Source organism: Akebia trifoliata, chromosome 8 (assembly GCF_017979445.1).
Source record: "Akebia trifoliata isolate Shusen 1 chromosome 8, ASM1797944v1, whole genome shotgun sequence".
NCBI classification, from domain to species: Eukaryota; Viridiplantae; Streptophyta; class Magnoliopsida; order Ranunculales; family Lardizabalaceae; genus Akebia; species Akebia trifoliata.
This window is the reverse complement of record NC_141382.1, coordinates 10,941,417-10,959,606: the sequence shown is the minus strand read 5'-3', so window position 1 is coordinate 10,959,606 and position 18,190 is coordinate 10,941,417. Positions and strand designations below refer to the sequence as shown.

Below are 18,190 nucleotides of genomic sequence, written 5' to 3'. Positions count from 1 at the left end.
TTAACATGCTGGATTGTTTAGCGTTTTCTCAAATCATTGGACTATCCAACATTTTAGAGTTCTTTTACATTGTAGCATTAGAAAGAGTGAGGTTATCCTTACTAACTCAGTAAGATTTCAAATCTTACTAAGGGTAGGTGAGTTCACATTGTGGAATCCAAAAATATAATCCAATAACACAACAAAATTCTATATACTTTAAGTGAAAAAAAATTGAAAGGATATTTTTTAGTGTTTAAAAGTTTGAAAATTTAATAGGAGTTTCATAGTTGTTCAGTTTCAAAATCTTGGATCAAGCTATTTTTTTTTCTTTGGAACTGAGTTTCCATGAAATCTAGAGGGTTATTGTGTTGGATTGCTAATTTTATAATCCATTTGAGTTCAACGACTCTTAGTAAGCTGTCAAATCTTATTGAGTTAGTAAGAAAAGTGTTTTTCTACACAAATTCGCCCTAGGCGGTTAGAGAACGTTGGACAGTTCAGCAATTTAAACAGGTTTTGATCATTTAAAAAAAATTGCTTTATAATAAATTTAAAAATTAACCCTCTTTTAGTCATTTTCCCTATTTAAAATTTATAGACGTACATCTTGGATTTAAAAATAATAATAAAAAGTTATATTAAAAAACTCAATCTATTGGATAATTTTTGCTACCTTCCTCTTCAAACTTAACATTCAATTTACTCCAACCTTAAAAACAAATTTACCGTCCTCTTCAACATCATGATTTTATATACTTCAACTTTCAAACTTTGATAATAAGATAATATTTTTGAAGTAGAAGTGAGGGAATTTTGAATAGAAAAAATCAAGGATTCTTTATAAGGGATTTGAATTTCATTTTCCTATATAGTCTTTGTCAACCTGTTAATGACTTCTACATCTGAGCTAATTGATTTTCAACAGTCAATGCTCTAATTGTCATTGTCACTCTGATGGAGGTGAGTTTGAGATAGAGAAGTGATTGATAGAGATCCATATGATTACTTATTAACTTCGAATTGGTTCCAAAATTCGATGAATCGTCTTCCACAATGTCTAATCACATGATTTTTGTTGTAGGTGCCATTTGTGTGGCATGCTCCTTAAAATGATGATGGAAAGGCTCAACTAGTTGGGAGTCATGATTTTCATCATGATTTGGTTCACAGGATGACCCCGGTCGACAACCTAAATAGATTCAGAGTTGGAAGAATCAATTTCTTACATTTATCTATAGTAGCAATTATGATAATGTTGGTGTTGCAAGATGCAATCATTATTATTGGCATTTTTTGAAGTTGATTGAAAGTTAAAACACTGGGATAGTCCTACCGAACATGCCAAATTTCACAATCTACCTCAAGATACATGAAATAAGATCGCAAATATATTTTATTCATTTTGATAAGTAGGGAGATACAAATCTAAATATTATTCTCTGATTAACAGTTAAATACAACATAAATAGTATCCGTAGCTTTCCCATCCCTTGACTTCACGTTTGATCGATCGAGAATGATTTCTTGGCTTTATTATACTTGATCATATATAGGATTTTTGTGTGGATTTCTTCTCTCCGGACTTTGCGCTTTATCAACTGAGAAGGTGATTTTTATTTTGTACAGAATGACTTTAGGCTTAATTTTCTCTGAAGACTTATTATAGATTTTATTCTCTTCGAACTTCGTGTTTGATTGGTTAATAAGGTTTTCTTCGCTTTTAGCGCTTTTAGAGAAGGACTTTTATACTTGATTTTCTCTAGATGCTCGTTGTAGATTTTCTCTTCTCCAAACTTCGCATTTAATCGTTTAAAAATAATTTCTTGGCTTCCGAAGAAAGCCTTCTAAGCTTGATCTTCTCTTGAATCAGAATCCAAGTCTCTCTTAAAGAACTTTTCTTCATCTTTGGAGGACTTGGGACTTTCTTTTTTAGAGAGAGAACTTATATCTTCTAAAGAGAAAGTGATCCAAGTCTCTTCATAAATAAGGGAGGCTTTAATATTTATAAACTTAGTATAAATTAATTTTTCAACTATGTCATTAATTTACGAGCTTTGATTAGTTGGTCTACATGTTAATTTAGTTTAATTCCAATTTTAAGGACTCTATATTGATTTTTGATTGGTCAACTTCATTTATTTATGTGTAAGGCCCAATACTTGGATTTATTAGGATCACGAGCTTTATCTATAAAAATTCAAAATCTAATCTTAGAAGGCATATACAAACCAATTGGGCAAATTCGGAAGTGTGAAGTTCACTTGTAAATTTTAGGGACTTTCAAGTGATTTGTAAAATTTATGATGGTTTTATCAAAATTTCGATGCCTACAAGATCAAGATGAGGTTGAAATGGTAGTTTGAAGATGACCTTAAGTAATCATAGAAGGGGAAGAGTTTGAAGATAATTGAAATTTTTTTTTTTTTTTGGGTGGGGGAGGGGGGATCAAGTCTTTTTTGTTACCATTTGAAGATAAGGGTATTTACGTCATTTTAGTAAGTTTACAACAGAAGATCGAGGTCAAGGGGCATTTCATCAGTTTAAAACACAGGGGTATCTCAAATATTCACAAGATCGTGGAGGCGTACATAAATCACATACAATACGTATCTTTAGGAACAATTATAAATCTCTAGGAAACTTGGGTTTGTTGTTCCTCCCACATCAGCCGTACGTTTGATATTCTGCGTCAAACCTCGTTTGAGGTTACACAAGTCTTAACATTCCACACTGATCGAAACCCAAAACCCCTTCTTTGGTCTCCATCTTCGTTCTCTAAGCGAGGTGAGTCTACTAGAAGCTTTCTTCTTACATGGGTTTTTCTGTTATACTTTTGTTAGGGAGTATGGTTGATTTGAGTTTTAGGGTTTACAGATTGATGTTGGCTTAAAATTACTTATTTTTTTATATTGGTTTTTGACTTTGGTTAAATTTTTTTTTTTTTTTTTTTAGGTTTAAGATTTATGAAATTGCACGTTATACTACTCCAAGTTCAATTTGGTGGATGGTTGGCCTTTTTCTTTTTTAATTTGAATTGCAACCCAGTTTATTATTATTATTATTATTATTATTTATTTATTTATTTATTTAAGATTTAACGTTTATGAAATTTCAAGTTATACTGCTTCAGGTTCGAGTTTGTGGGTGGTTGGCCAATTTTTTTTTTTATTGGTATTGAAATTGCAGCAGTTTCTTGTTTTGATGTAATTGGGTTTAGTTTCAATTGTGCAGTGTTTTTGACAGCATCGAATAACGAAGTTGAGTGGTGTGGTCGGTTTCTCCTCCATTGCCCCATCCCTTTACCCTATTATGGATGGTATGTTGTGATAAGTTTTGTTCTTCTTCTAGTCTGTTAAGTGATCAAAATAGTCGTTAATGGGCTTTTTTCTTTGATTATTGCCCATAATTTTACTGATGCAATTGTCAAAGTTAAGTAATTGTGTGTATTTCTTATATTATATCAATTTCCCCCAAGTGTGAAAGCAATTCCTAGTGATTGTTATAGTGTTTCGACTTGGATCAACTCAAGTCGTAAGTCCAAACAAGTAGTTTATAAAGTCTGATAATTTAATTATGAAAATTGTATCTGTCATATTTTTTTACGAAGCTATTGGTCGCATTTTCAACCTATAGAGATTCATAAGCATTGGGGATTTATAAATTCCATTTTTTTTAGGGGAAGTGTGTCCATCTGGAGATTTGGATGGTTAGGCTCATCTAACTATAGGCGAGTTAGTGGTTTATCTTTCTGGATTTTATATTCCTTTTTTTCTTGTTTATTGGTAATTATGTTTAAAAGACAATAAGTGTTCCATTGTATTATTAGCTGACCTTGGCAGACGATAGAATGAGAATTTCAGTGAATGATACCAAGTGTTAAATATCTTTAGTAGTGTGTGGAATTATCCAGGTGACCTTTATCTTCCTTGTGGTCCAATAAATGACGTTGTTGAATTATCCATAAAACACAATATTTTCGAAGTTGATCCCTTAGTTGGTTTCAGAACTTGAAAAAGTACAAGAGCTTCTTTTATTTTTATTTTTATCGTATCACATATGACAATTGCATTTGAGAACACAAATGCATTCTCTTCTCAGAGTCTTGTAGAAGGCCACCTATTCGTGGTGTGTTTAGGTTACCAGGCGATCGACCCCCACAATCAAGCTTGATTTCATCACCCTTTGTAGATTACACATTGCATGAATATCATAGAAAGAAGGGGAGGTGGTTACTCATCCACGAAGGGGAGGTGGTTACTCATCCACTTAACTCCAATATCTGAAAATGCTATGACACCTTATATTGACCTTAGTATTAAATTTCGACATATTTCCACGAAATATATTGAAATATTTCCATTTCCACAATTTCCAACATGAAATTTAACTGACAGTTTATTTTTGTATATATTTCGGGGGAAATCACTATTCATTTCATGAAATATTTCGATGAATAGTGAATTTTGACCGAAATTATCAAATCTTAGGTATAAAAATGCAATATTTTGGTGGAAATATTTCGATGAATAGTAAATTTCGACAGAAATATTCTTTTTTGAAAAAAACTATGATTGCTTTTAAAAAGAACTTATAAATTACCCATTGTATTTACGAATAAAAAATTATATATAACATTCATTCGTTAACATAAATGAATTATGATTAATTAGTTATCTATATCATCTTACTTTAGTATATTCTAAGCATATTAGTACATGGATATAAGCATGCATACAATCAACCATGTTTCAATTAGTTGGATACATTAGCAATTTATTTATATACTTATTCAAAAAATAAAAAAAATATAATAATGCATGAATGCAATACGTAATAGTTTCTTCATTTTAATGTCTTACATATTAAGTTGTATGTAGTTAATGCAACATCATTATTCTTATTTCCACCGTCAACCTCTCAATACATGTGCGTATGTGTAACAAAATGTTGTTGATATTCAATCTCACACTCCATATGGTAGTTTATTGTATTTTGATGACTTAATGAGTATGTATTAATGCATATTTGATCATTTCCTATGGGTTCAATGAAAATTTCTTCAATATTTTGATCATTTCCAAAATTGTATTCATTTTCACACTGATTGAAATATTTCCACGAAGGGTATGTTTGATTGCACATGGAAAATAGGGTGGAAAATCAATTTCCATGGAAAATAATATTTTTCAAGTGTTTGATTGGACATGGAAATGGAAATTCATTTTCCACCTCAATCAAAAAGTCCACCAAAACATGGATTTCACTTTCCCACCCATACGGGTGGGAAAGTGAAATCCACCCATATTTTCCATCTCCAATTTTTTCACACTCATATCTTCTTCTTCACCACCACCACCACCGTTACACTAACCTCACCATCGTCACCATCACCATCGTTGTTGCCTTCACCGTCGCCGTCGCCGTCATCACCATCTCCAACCACATTTCCTCTCTCTCTCTCTTCTTCTTCTCCTTCTCCATCCCTAACCTCTGTTACCACCTCCACCACCATGTTCTCCCCTCATGTTCTTCCTCACTTACCTCTGTCGCCATCGTCACCGCCACCACCACCGTTGCCACTGCCGCTATCACCACCACCACCGTCGCTATCATCACCGCCACCACCGCCACCACTGTCGCCACCGCCACCGCCACTTATCTTCTTCCTCTCCCCCTTCTCTCATCTTTCTTTCTCCTCCTCCTCCTCTCCTTCTTTTTCTTTTTTCTCATTTAATTTTCCCATGATTTTATCCAAGTAAAATCAAACAATAGAATTTGATTTTCCATCACAATTTTTCCATGGATTTCAAATTCCATGGAAAGTCACTTTCCATGCAATCAAACATACCCGAAATGTTTTCATTTCTAGACTAACAGAAATAGACACTGAAATCGAAATTTAGTACCTTGATATTGACTTTAGGTTCCAATGAAATGATGTCATCTCGATCCTCTCAATTTTTACACTAGTTAGAAAATTTATCCTTAAAAATCCATGTATGCCTTCCTCTTAATTTTCCAATGAATAGCACACTCAGGGATTTACTTAAGGACGCAGTCATTATGACAAAGAAGTCCATATCCACTAGCAGTTTAAATCCAAGATGTCAGGGTTGGACACCCAAAAGTCCCCCAAAAAGATTGAGAAAGTGATTCATAAAGACCATAGTGAAGTCATAAAACCTCAGTTTACCATGGTTTCCTTCTTGAGCAGCACTGGCCATGTTTGCTTACACAAACAAAAATTATTGTCTCAATCTGGTTCTAGACACCGGTTATACTGCTCTCGACTAGCAGACTTGCACAAATGAGCTTCAACTCACGCAAAAGTCCTTGGTTAAGGTTTGGCCTCCTCAAGAATTAGGACAAGTGAAACACTGCAGCCACGTCAGAGTAGTGCTGTATATATATCATAAGGCCCCAATTGTAATTTAAAATATAAATTAAAAGGTTTTTGAAGGATATTTTAGTAATTTTGAGAACTAATCAACCTGATTATACTATAGGGACGTGGGATTGCAATTTTCATGGCCCAATTGTAACTTAAAACATTAATTAAAAGGTTTTTGAAGGATATTTTTTTGTAATTTTGAAAACTAATCAACGTGATTATAAGGATGGGGGATTGCAATTTTTACTATTTTTGACCAAAATGACCCTGATTGCATTAAATTTAAATGTAAAGGTAAAGGTGGCGGCATTTGTGGGACCCAAATTTTGGTGTTGAGCCACTTTTACTCCGCCTTCTCTCATTAAAATAATAAAGATATTTTTATTATTGTTGGCAACGATTGGTTATTTATTGTGTTTTTTCCCTATAGAAATAGAGCCAGAAATGCCTGAAGGAATGGCGATCGAACCAAATGATCATATTCTATGTAATGTCAACTCTCTCCGAATCTCCTCCCTTGAGGAGGAAGAACAAGAAGAAGATGATTATGACGATGATGATGATGATGATGATGAAGATGAAGGACCTGAACATGTAACCTTAGGTTTCGTTGAAAAGCCCAAAAATCATCATTCACTTCTCAGCCACCTATTTCCTAGCAAGGCTGGAGGCATACCTGTATGTTTTAAACCTATGCTTTTTAGTTCTAATTTTTAGTTGATAGTGAATATTTTTTTAGTTTTGAAATTCTCCTTCATCATTATGCAGGCTTGGTTGGATCCAACTGATTTACTGTTAGAGAAATCCCGTTGTTGTGGCATCTGTGGAGTGCCTTTGCAATTCTTGCTTCAGGTATTATTTATATCACATTTCTATCCTGCTTTGTTTTTTTTCTGAAGTTCTCTATCAAGATATTTTTGTTATATTGTTATCACCTTTTTAAAACAAATAGTTGTCAATTTTTCATTATATTTTGTTTCCCATTTTTTCTCTATGAAGATATTTTTGTTACACTGTTATCACCTATTTAAAACAAATAGTAGTCAAATTTTCATTATTATTCTGTTGTAAGTCCAAAATATGAGTTATTTACAACTTTTTTGGTTCCCTGTCCCCCCCTCCCCCCCACCCCCCCACCCCCCCATTTTCAAAAAATTGATTTAGCATTAAGAGTGTTAATGAATGGCCATTGATCATCACTAAATTTAAACCGATTTTACTAATACATAGATAAATTTAACTTATAATGATTGTCTCACACAAGAAGAAGAAATATACCAAAGTTCTGTTGCCAAAAGATCCATCTAAAAAAACATTCTTTGTGGTCATTGGTTGCTAGGTTTATGCACCAATCTCTGATAAGGAACCCACATTCCATCGGACATTATTTGTGTTCATGTGCCCATCAATGGCTTGTCTTCTCCAAGACCAACATGAGCAATGGAAACGTCGACCAGAAAGGCAATCTCGAAGGTGTTATATGGGGAAACCTTTATTCCTTTGGATTAAAATAACTTCTCATCTTTTAAATTACATGATGTGCTAACGCTGAAATGGGTTTCTAAAGTGTGAAGGTTTTTCGTTGCCAGTTGTTTCGCGCAAATCCTTTTTACTCAAGTGATCCCCCGAGACCTGGCAAGGTTGACAAGCAATCCGGATTCAGAGGTTGTTTGTGACCTCATTTACATTTCTTATGATGTTGGATCTGTATTTTTCTGAAAAATTTAAATGGTCCTTTAGCACTCAAGGTATCTGATAAGATGAAGGATTTTTTTGGTCCTCAAACAAGCTTGAGAATGTTTTCATACACACAAGCACAATTCAAACATTTATGTATGAAATGACTTTTATCTTGTAAAAGTAGTATTACTAATGACATTTATCTGATGGTGACTTGGTATAGCTGCAACACTTTGTCATTGGTGTGGTACGTGGAAAGGAGACAAGGTCTGCAGTAATTGCAAAAGTGCACGCTATTGCTCTGACAAGCACCAGGTATTAAGAGTTATGAGGTACCCTTAATATTTTGCTTTTAGTCAACAATGCCAGGTTATCTTTTCTCTTGTAGGTATTGCATTGGCGCGCAGGACACAAAAGTGATTGTCAAAGAATGAGCTTCTCTTCTCAATATCCTGAATCAAGCCTCAGTAATGGTGGAACCACTTTAACAGAGATACACAAAGGTTAATGAATATAGATTAATAGAGTTGTGTATAATATTGTGGACATTTTTAATAGATATGGCAAACATGCTCATCGATTTAAGTTATTCAAATATTTATGCCATGCTTAGATCACATATATTCATTTGAGACCTGTAATTTTGATGTAAAATCAAATTTGGACTAGGTGAAATAGTTGGGGAAGTATCCATGCATTTGTCTGTTAGGATTGCTTGACTAATAAAAATTGGCTCATTGAGTGGGCAGATTAACATTGTACAATCAAGCCCAATGGTCATTCATCCTGGAATGTCTGGCATATTCAACTCTAATACAACAAATTTCCATATAGATTCCCTACTCAAATTTTATTTTATAGCAGTTGCCAGCAATTCTCTGTGGCCGGAATTTGAGATCACAAGTGAGGATGAGTGTGAATTTTATACAGAATCACCCGAATTCAATTACTCAAGTTCCTTGGTTTCTAAAAACCAAATGGATGAATCTATTAAATCGATGGTGGACAATTTTGAGGTAAGGATGAGCCTTTATGCCACAGCTGATTTTCTAATAATATTTCTACCTTCATAGAGCTCTTACATTTTCTTGTTTGGTTCTGGTAATAGGAAGACAGTGATAAAAAAAGTTGGGCCTCTTTTCAAGATCGTATTGCTAAAGCTCCTGAGCAAGTTTTAAGGTGAGTGTTTATGTAAATCAGATACATTTTTTTGGGATTGTGTATACTTCATCATCATTGTCAAGGCCTCTAACCCAGAAACTTGAAGTTGAAGCCATGTCTTCTATTAATTGAACTATTGAAGTGTGTTCATTTCTGTTCTCAGTACCTCAGTCCATGTCCTTTGGGTCTTCCTCACCCTCTTTTAGAAAGCTCTACTGCTACGTGTTTTCTAACAGGGACTGCTATCGGTCTTCGTCGTACATTACCAAACCATCTTAGTTGACTTTCCCTTCATTTATCACTTATTGGGTTTACCCCTACATTTTCATAAATACGTTTATTTCTAACTTCATCTTTCTTTTTCTTTCCATTATCCATCTCAGCATCCTCATATTTGCTAAGCTCAATATATAAACATGTTTCTTGATTGCCTAACATTCAGCTGTGAGGATGCCAGCTTGCTCAACTGGCAAAGTCATTGGGTGTTGATGTCACAACTTTCCAAAATTTGTCCTCTCACACTTCTTACCAGCTAACCGTCTGTCCATCCACCCTGCTTGCCTATACCCACAAAACCAGAAAACAGAAACAAAAATTAAAGGTGAAAAATGGGGTTGCTCCCTAGGCAAAAGGGGATAAAGTTGAGCCTAAAGATCCCAATTCAAGATGATTTTGTGAGGAAGTGGGATCTCTTTCGGATCTCATTATTATTGTTAAATGCTAGAGTTTGCCCTTGCCTACGGCACGGTCATCCTCTTTGGGGTTAAGGGGTAAGAGAGGAAAGACAATAAAGTTGTAGTAGGGTTATTATTGGAAAAGGGGTAACAACGGTAAAGGTAATAAAGTTGGAGAGGTATTATTGAAAAAGGATAGAAGAGAAAAGGCAATAAAGTTGAAAGGGTATTCTTTGAAAGGGAAGAGAGAAAATGGTATAAAGTTGAAATTGTTCCTCAAGATGCATGAGAGATTGAATCTTAACCAACCACTCTTTACGGGGGAAGACAACAGAGTTGTGTTCAATTATGCATATTCAACTTAAAAGATTTTGCTTTCCACACATTATTAGTTGTTTCATAATGGACATGAAATTTTCTTGGTTTGGACTCAGGTTTCTCGTTGGTGAAAGAGCTACATTTTGAAACATCATTATTTGGTTGTTTCGAGCCCAACAAAACTATTGATGTTCTATCTTGCTTTCTTCTTGTTTTTTTGCTCGGCATTTTACTTTATGAGACCTATGCACATTACAGAGTAGATCATGATTATCTCAGTGTAACAGGTATTCTCGTGATGCAAAGGCAAAACCACTATGGCCCATGTCAAGTGGCCGCCCATCTAAGGCAGATATTCCCAACTGCAACTACTGTGATGGTCCTCTGTGTTATGAATTCCAGGTATAAAGTCTCTTCATTATTCACAATTTTCTAGTCTTGTATGTGTGGTTGTGTCTCCCCCCGAGTTTTACATCATTTCATTTCTTCTTTTGTGCTATTGCCTATACAAATTACAATTATCTGTGCAATAATTTTCTTTACTTGTCAATTACAGATCTTGCCTCAGTTGCTTTACTACTTTGGCGTGACAAATGATGTGGACTCTCTTGACTGGGCAACCATTGTATTGTACACATGTGCATCCTCTTGTGAAGCAAGTGTCGCTTACAAAGAGGAGTTTGCTTGGGTTCAACTCTCTTCTCCATCAGTCGTGGTACCATAATGATACCTCTACTTTTATTGCAGCCCTTTGCTCACCCAATTTTTCTTGAGTAGTATCTGCTAAAACATATCTTGTTACATTATATCGTTATTTATTTATTTATTTTAACCGAAGTGATCATGGAGTCGGTGGTTTGGTGCCAAAAAGATCATCAAAAAATTTGGGGTCAAGCGAATGAATCTTGTTCCTCCTCGAGATTTTAGTTTATTACGATGATCTCAAAATTTTTATTTTTTATTTTCCTAAATGTTTTGAGAAAAATTCTAACTTAATTTTATAGAAGTTAATGTAAATTATTATGATGGGCATTATGGACTTTTTATGTAAAACCTTACCACTAATTCATCTGGGCCATTCATTTAATATGTGTGGCTGCAATCGTGGTCAAGATTGGTCTATCTTTGTTATCTGCTCTGATTGGTCCAGTTAGTACCACATTGTTTTCCCATTACATGCGTGCGGTACGACTGAAACGGCCCCTACTTAGGTGCTGTTTGTTAAACTGAAAAAAATAAGTGCTGAATAGCATTAAGCGCTGAAACTTATAAGCGCTGAATTTAAGTGCTGAAAAAGTTATTTGTTTAGATGCTGAATCATGTTTGTTACACATTGCTGAAACTGATAAATTGTCTTTGTTACCCTTACAATCATATTATACATTGTTTGTATGTTTCAAATGTTTATTTATTATCAAACACAATAAAATATATTATTTCTTATAAAATTAAAATACAATTTATTTTTAAATAATAAATAATACTCAAATTTTAAATTTATAAATAATAATTTATATTTATCAAAGCCCACAAATTTCAAATTAAAAATAATAATGTCATACAAGTCACCAAAATTTGAAATCAACTTTAAAAAGAACTTAATTTTGGATGAATAATTTTCGATGGAAATGAAGGATGTGTAATTATAAAAGCACCCTATGAATTAATAAGGGCAGTCCACACTATAGTCATTTTTTATTTTGTTTTATATGGATTAAAGTTTTTGGAATGAGCAAAGTTTTAGTGATGGTGGTTTATATGGTCTAGAGATCATCCTCACCAAAAATCAGTCTATTTTGAAACTTCTAACTCGTTAAAAATAATTTTCAAAAGAAAAAAAAGGATAATTTACGATTCTTGAACTTGTTTTGATAGGGTTAGAAGTTTCAAGATGTGCTGATTTTTTGTGAGGATGATCTCCTCATTGTAGAGATCATCATCACCAAAAATCAAGTCATTCCAAAAATTTTAACCCATATAAGACAAAATAATTTAGCTATAGTGTGGGTTTATTAATTTGTGGGGTGTTTATATACTTATTCATGGGATATAAGAGGTAATATCCTTTTAAGAATAAGGGCATCCTTGTCCATGCTCAAAAAAACAAAGGGCATACTTGTCCGTATTGAAAAAAGCGAAGTGCTTACCGCTTCAGCACTTTTTTTCAGCATCAAAATAGTGTTGAATTTTTTTCACTTATTTTCAGCAATAAGCACGAGTAAACAAACGCGCTATTTTGACAAAAGTGCTGAATTTAATTTTTTTCAGCAATAAGCACTGAAAAATAGCGCAAACAAACACCACCTTAGTCAACACGTTGTGGTTTATGGTTTTGAATTTACAACATGCCCCTCTATGTTTGTACGAATATTTTGAGATACCTCCTTGTATTTTCAAAATAATGACATGCCACCCTTGACTTTGGTCTTCTCTTATATACTAGTGAAAAGTTAGTATGATCCCCGAACATGACACGAAACTAGTGGCTTTAGGTTGAGAGTAATCTTGTTTGGGTCATAATCCAATTATTGAATGGGTTATATCTAGGCTAGCGAAAGTAACCTGCTTAACCCGTTTTGAAATGTTTAGTAAATGTTTCATTAATGTGTTGTGTTGACTTGTATATAAATCATTTAAATCATGAAAATAAGAGATATTTCAAATATCAATAATTATGTAAGGATTTATAATAATTATTTTTATTAAGTTTGTAGGATTTTTATAATAATTTTTTTTTTTTCATATTTTTGATCGATTGCCACACCAACTTTTCCTATTGCCACTCCCAAGATGTGTGTTAATTCTATGGTAATTTACATATGAATTGGGTGGAATTAGCAAAAGTTAGTGTGGTAATATAATTCCTCTTTTTAAAATCTAGAGTGTTTAATATATTTATCAAATAATTAATGGTTAAACTTTTAATTCGAAAATCTCTTTGCAAGAAATTAATATGACGACTAAAATTCATAAAATCCTTATTTTCTTAGTTGTCATTCTCTTTGAATTTATGATTCTCTCTCATTTTCTTCGTCTCTATAATTTAAGAAGAAAAAGAACAATGCCACACAGGTGACAAGTACCTACTTGTATCCCATCTTTTTCTATTTCTCTCCGTTCGTCACTCTCCATTTTTTTCTCTTATAATTTTTGTCATTGTTATTTCTCTTTTTGCCCTTGTGATTTTAGTTTTATGAAAAACATGTGTTTGGCTTAAATCCACAACATGATTTTTTGCAATGGTAATAGAACTAAAGGTTAGAATTTTATTCTATTGGCTCAGGTCAGTTCAGTTTAAGTAGTCTATTTAACGTTACTAATTTAATAAATGTGTCACATTGATGTTTTAATGTTTGACAAAATTATTAAATGTGTCGAATTTGGGTTGTATAAAATTTTAAAATATTCTTATCTCACATGACAAGACCTGACCCATTGCCAACCCTAATATCAATGCCTTCTTCCTCATCACCATCACCATCACTATCATTATATTATCATCATCATCACCATCGTCATATCATTGACATCATCCCATCATCATCATCATCATCATCATCATTAACACCATCGTCATCACGATTAGTATTGGGAAAAAATACAAAAAATTTTAAATCATTTTTTATTGGTTATGAGAGCCATCATCATCATCATCATCATTAACACCATCGTCATCACGATTAGTATTGGTAAAAAATACAAAAAAATTTAAATCATTTTTTATTGGTTATGAGAGCCGGTCAAGGGGCATGTTACAAATTTGAAAGGGAAAATTACTTAATGATCTATGGTAGAAGGTTTTCTTTCTAATTGGTCCTTGACTTTTAAGGATTAGTTAAATAGTCATTTAGTAAATCCCTGTTTTTTAATTAGTCCCCACAATCTCACTCTAGACATTTCTTACAATGGAAATGTTGAAATTGCCCTAATCATTCAAACTCACCATTTTCCTGGGAAAAATTGGATTACGGTCATCCCATTCGAGTTTTGGAGATTCCATTCTGATGAAAAGGATTTGAGAAGGAAGAATAAGTCGTTTTCAAGCATTTTGAATACGTATGTAAAAAATTAGGATTTTTCAATTGTTTTATTTTATTTTTTGATGAAAATCGATCTAGGATGGTTATTTTGATTTGAAATCATTTACACAAGTCGTTATATCAAGTTATAAGTCAAATTTTCTATGTATTTTAGTTGGAAAAGTCATTATATCTTGTATTTTTTCATGGGTTTTACAACGTTGAGGTCAACAATTTTTATTTTTAAGTTCAATATTTTTATTGTCGAGTTCGACATTTTTTTAAAAATTACAATTTTTTTAAAATATGTCGAACTCGATAAAAAAAAAATTGTTGACATCAACACCATAAAACCCAATTGTTTTCAATTTTTTGTTTTTTTTTTTTGTTTTTTGTTTTTTGAATTGTGTAGATGATTTCAAACCAATAGAATCATCCTTGATCAATTTGTATCCAAAAATGAAGTAAAAAAATTGAAAAATCGTAGTTTTTTATATTCATCTTTAAAATGCTTGAAAATAACTTCTTCCTTCTCAAATCTTTTTCATCATAATAGAGTACCAAAAACTCGATCAGGGTTTCAGAAATCCAATCTTTTTGGATGAAAATGGTGAGTTTGAATGGTTAGGACAATTTCAATATTTTAATTATGAGAAATATCTATAGCAGGATTCAGGGTTTAATTAGAAAAGATGATTTTACTAAATGGACTATTTAACTAATCCCTAAAAATCAAGGATTAATTAATAAGAAAATCTCCCGAAGGATTATTAAACATTAGGGGAGAATTGGCCATACGTGGCGTGCTCTAATCGTAAACCAACAACTCAATCTCTTCCGAATTTCATGCCAAAGCGAATTACGCACATCAGTCATTTAAACATACAATTTTTTGTATGAATTTACAAAAATAACCTTTTATCATGTTAATATTTTAAATTACAAAATATTTTCTTGAAGGATTACATAGTAAAAGTTATTTTTTATAATTTTGAAAAACTAATCAAAAGAGTCGTGAGATTTTAATTTTATTGGGTTTTGAACAGATGATGTAATTATATTTATTAAGTTTAAATTTAGAAGAAAAAAAATTGATATTGTAGAGACCTTTTCATAATTTAAAATATTAACAAATCACAATAAAGGGATGATGAAGATAATAATTTTTTCTTTTTAGAATCTTAGAAAATATATCATGGAATTAAGTTTTTAAAATGTAAAATGGCATTTTTGGGACTCCAAATTTTGGTGTGGAACCACTTGTAATCAGACTTCTAATGCTTAATTTTTTAAAATTACTTTTAAATAAATAATCTATTTTTTTATATTTATTATAAGTTATTTTCGTAATTTTAAATATTAAATAAAGTTATTTTGAAAATAATAAAAAAGATGTTTTTGTAATTTTAGATAATTAATTAATTAAATATGAAGATAATTTAAAGATATTTTCGAAGTTGTAGAAAACTAACTAACGAGAATATAGGGATCATGGGTTATAATCTTATAAGTTTTGACGAAAATAACCTCAATTATAATAAGTTTAAAAACAAAATGTCAGGGCATTTTCGGTATTTTAAAATTTTTGATGTCAAACCAATTCTACTCCTCCTTCTCCTTCGGGAATTTTGTTGTCAAACCAATTCTAGTCCACCTTCTCCTTCTCTCATTATAATATTAAATAAAATTCTAAGAAAAAACCCATTTTTTTCAAGGCAACAATGGCTTCACTTGGCACTAAAAAGAACTCCAACACTCTCATTCTCTCTAACCCCAAAGAAACAATGGTATCTCTTCTTGGAAAAATGGGAGTAAAGAAGAGTTGCAAAGCTCTTATTAAGGGACATTCCAAGGCTACAACACCAAAGTCTCAAAGATCTTATTTTCTAAACATCAGCATGGGCACCATCGACAAGAGATCCACAACTCCAAATAAACCATTTACAAAGGTAAGAATCAAGATCCCCAAGTTACTTGTCAAGACAGTAAAGAAGAAAAAACAACCAATTGATCTCAAAAACGACGAAAAAAACTACGATTTGAAGAAGAAATGGAGTAACCCAAGAAAGCTTTTTTCAAATAAAGTTACATCATTCTTCAGTAATGCCACTAATGCTTTTAGTGGTAAGAAGAAATCAGAGAATGGGTGTAATGTTTTTGATGATGATGATAAGGATTCAGAGATTGGGTCAGTTTCGGATTTACGTCACTCCCATGATCTTGATAGCAATGGCAGTGATAGTAGTAGTAATTATAGTAGGAAAGAAGAGAATACCCATATTTCATATAAGTCTGATTTGGAGGATTCCGACTCATCCAAAGGTACTAGTGAGATTAGTACCTACGCTATGAATAGTGAGGATCATGGATTTAGATTAGAACCCATCTCTCCAGAATCAGAATTTCATTCATTTAAGGAAGATTCGGAGATTGAAGAAGATGTAAAATCAGTTGGGTTCGAGGAAGCAACGGTCGTGCAAGAAACTTCTTTCACGCCTAGTAAGCTACCTTTGAAATTACCACATTCTTTCAAGAGTTTCATTGTCAAGAGAGCTAATTTGAATTTGAAATTCATTAAAGGTAAGAGAAGTACCTCTGTTGGTAATAGCAGTGGAAGTATGAAGAGTTCTACTGAAGAAGTACCATGCAAGTCTGCTCCTACTCCAAAACGTCATTTTCTGATTAATGTTTTGACGAGGAAATCACGGTCTTTGAAGAAGATCGAAACAGGTGACACGGAAGAAGACGATAATGATAGGGAGTTGTGCAAGAAGAGAATTCTAATGGGAGGACGGTGCCGACCTCCAAGGCTGTCTGGTAGTTTTCAATATGATCATGAGACTGGAAATTTAATTACAGAATTTCCAGCCCAAGGACTGAGTGCCCATGATTCATGACCATGAAGTGTAATAAGATTTAAGGTAATATTTAGGGTGCGCACGTCGAGATATTAGATATTAGAGTTGCTGATGTACTAGTGAAGTAGTTTTTAGCAAATGTTCTTGAGTTTTGGTAAGAATTTTCTCAGTTTGTTTGCAATGGGTTCTTTCTTTTATTGACTTGATTTTAATTTCTTTCAGTTTCTGTGCTTAATGTCTTTGGTTTGGATCTAAAACTTGAGGGAAAGATATCCTTTAAAAAAGGTCAGATTTAATTTGTAGAAGAATATTGATATTAAAGTAACCCAACTACCCAAACATCCCAGGTTTTCTTTCTTAAACTACCCATTGTTATCTAAAATTATGATATTGTGTATCACAATTCTTATTTTACAAAATAACATTAATTTCTATCATTCTCTCTTTGAAGCTTAGTTACATTTAATATCAATTATGATCCCATCTATTTAAAAGTTGATATTGCCAAGAAAAGTCCATCCAGATCACTGGCTATCTGTGAAATCCATCACATACTGCTCATCTTATAGTTTAAATTTGTTATTGTGATCACTCCCAAAAGAAATTGATTGGAACGTCTGACTTAATTATCTTTAGATTGAATGAATTTATGAATAATGCACCATTTTAGTTATTTTTCAATTTTGATGTACCATTTTGATAAATTTCTCTTAAAAAAAATAGTAACAACATAATTGCAATTATTTTAGTAAAAATCTGAGTTATATTTTTTTTCTTCCAAAAATTAAAATTCATCTTTTTTACAAATAGGCCATCTCATTTTAAGCTCAAATAAATACTTTATATGGAAACTTAAAGAACTTTATTAACTTAGAAGGCAATTATATATATTTATAAAGAAATGGCAAAACAAATCGATTCTGAATACCCACGGGTACCCACCACTACCAGATAAAATTAAATAGATTCTGATTCCTATCAATTCAATTCCTTTTAGATAGCGGTGCAACTTGGTCTGGTCCAAACCGAGAGCCGAAGCAAACCAATTACTTTGGGTTGGTTAGGTTCAGTTTGCAACAAATTGTGATTTGATATTGGGTTAAGAAA

The 18,190-nt window shown here is 32.6% G+C and overlaps 1 protein-coding gene across 2 annotated transcripts; it reads left to right on the top strand.

Moving 5' to 3' along the window:
• Nucleotides 1-2,646: 2,646 nt before the first annotated feature.
• On the top strand, nt 2,647-11,238 carry LOC147396076 (uncharacterized). Of its 2 annotated transcripts, XM_086450897.1 has the most exons (13): nt 2,682-2,766; nt 2,935-2,989; nt 3,214-3,298; nt 6,804-7,051; nt 7,142-7,225; nt 7,713-7,846; nt 7,941-8,038; nt 8,277-8,368; nt 8,442-8,556; nt 8,918-9,069; nt 9,162-9,232; nt 10,494-10,608; nt 10,763-11,238. In XM_086450897.1, exons 3-13 carry the CDS (start codon nt 3,292-3,294, stop codon nt 10,928-10,930), a joined length of 1,284 nt encoding a protein of 427 aa, XP_086307023.1. In that variant the 5' UTR covers nt 2,682-2,766; nt 2,935-2,989; nt 3,214-3,291; the 3' UTR covers nt 10,931-11,238. The 2 variants fall into 2 exon arrangements, with proteins under 2 accessions (XP_086307022.1, XP_086307023.1); XM_086450896.1 differs by lacking the exon at nt 2,935-2,989 and having other exon boundaries at nt 2,647-2,766.
• The last annotated feature ends 6,952 nt before the right edge of the window (nt 11,239-18,190 follow it).

What these genes read in the sequence shown, in the direction of transcription:
- LOC147396076 (XM_086450896.1), top strand. An exon ending in CTTTGCAATTCTTGCTTCAG is followed by an intron (nt 7,226 to 7,712) that starts GTATTATTTATA and finishes ATTGGTTGCTAG; the next exon opens with GTTTATGCACCAATCTCTGA. An exon ending in CTCTGTGTTATGAATTCCAG is followed by an intron (nt 10,609 to 10,762) that starts GTATAAAGTCTC and finishes TGTCAATTACAG; the next exon opens with ATCTTGCCTCAGTTGCTTTA.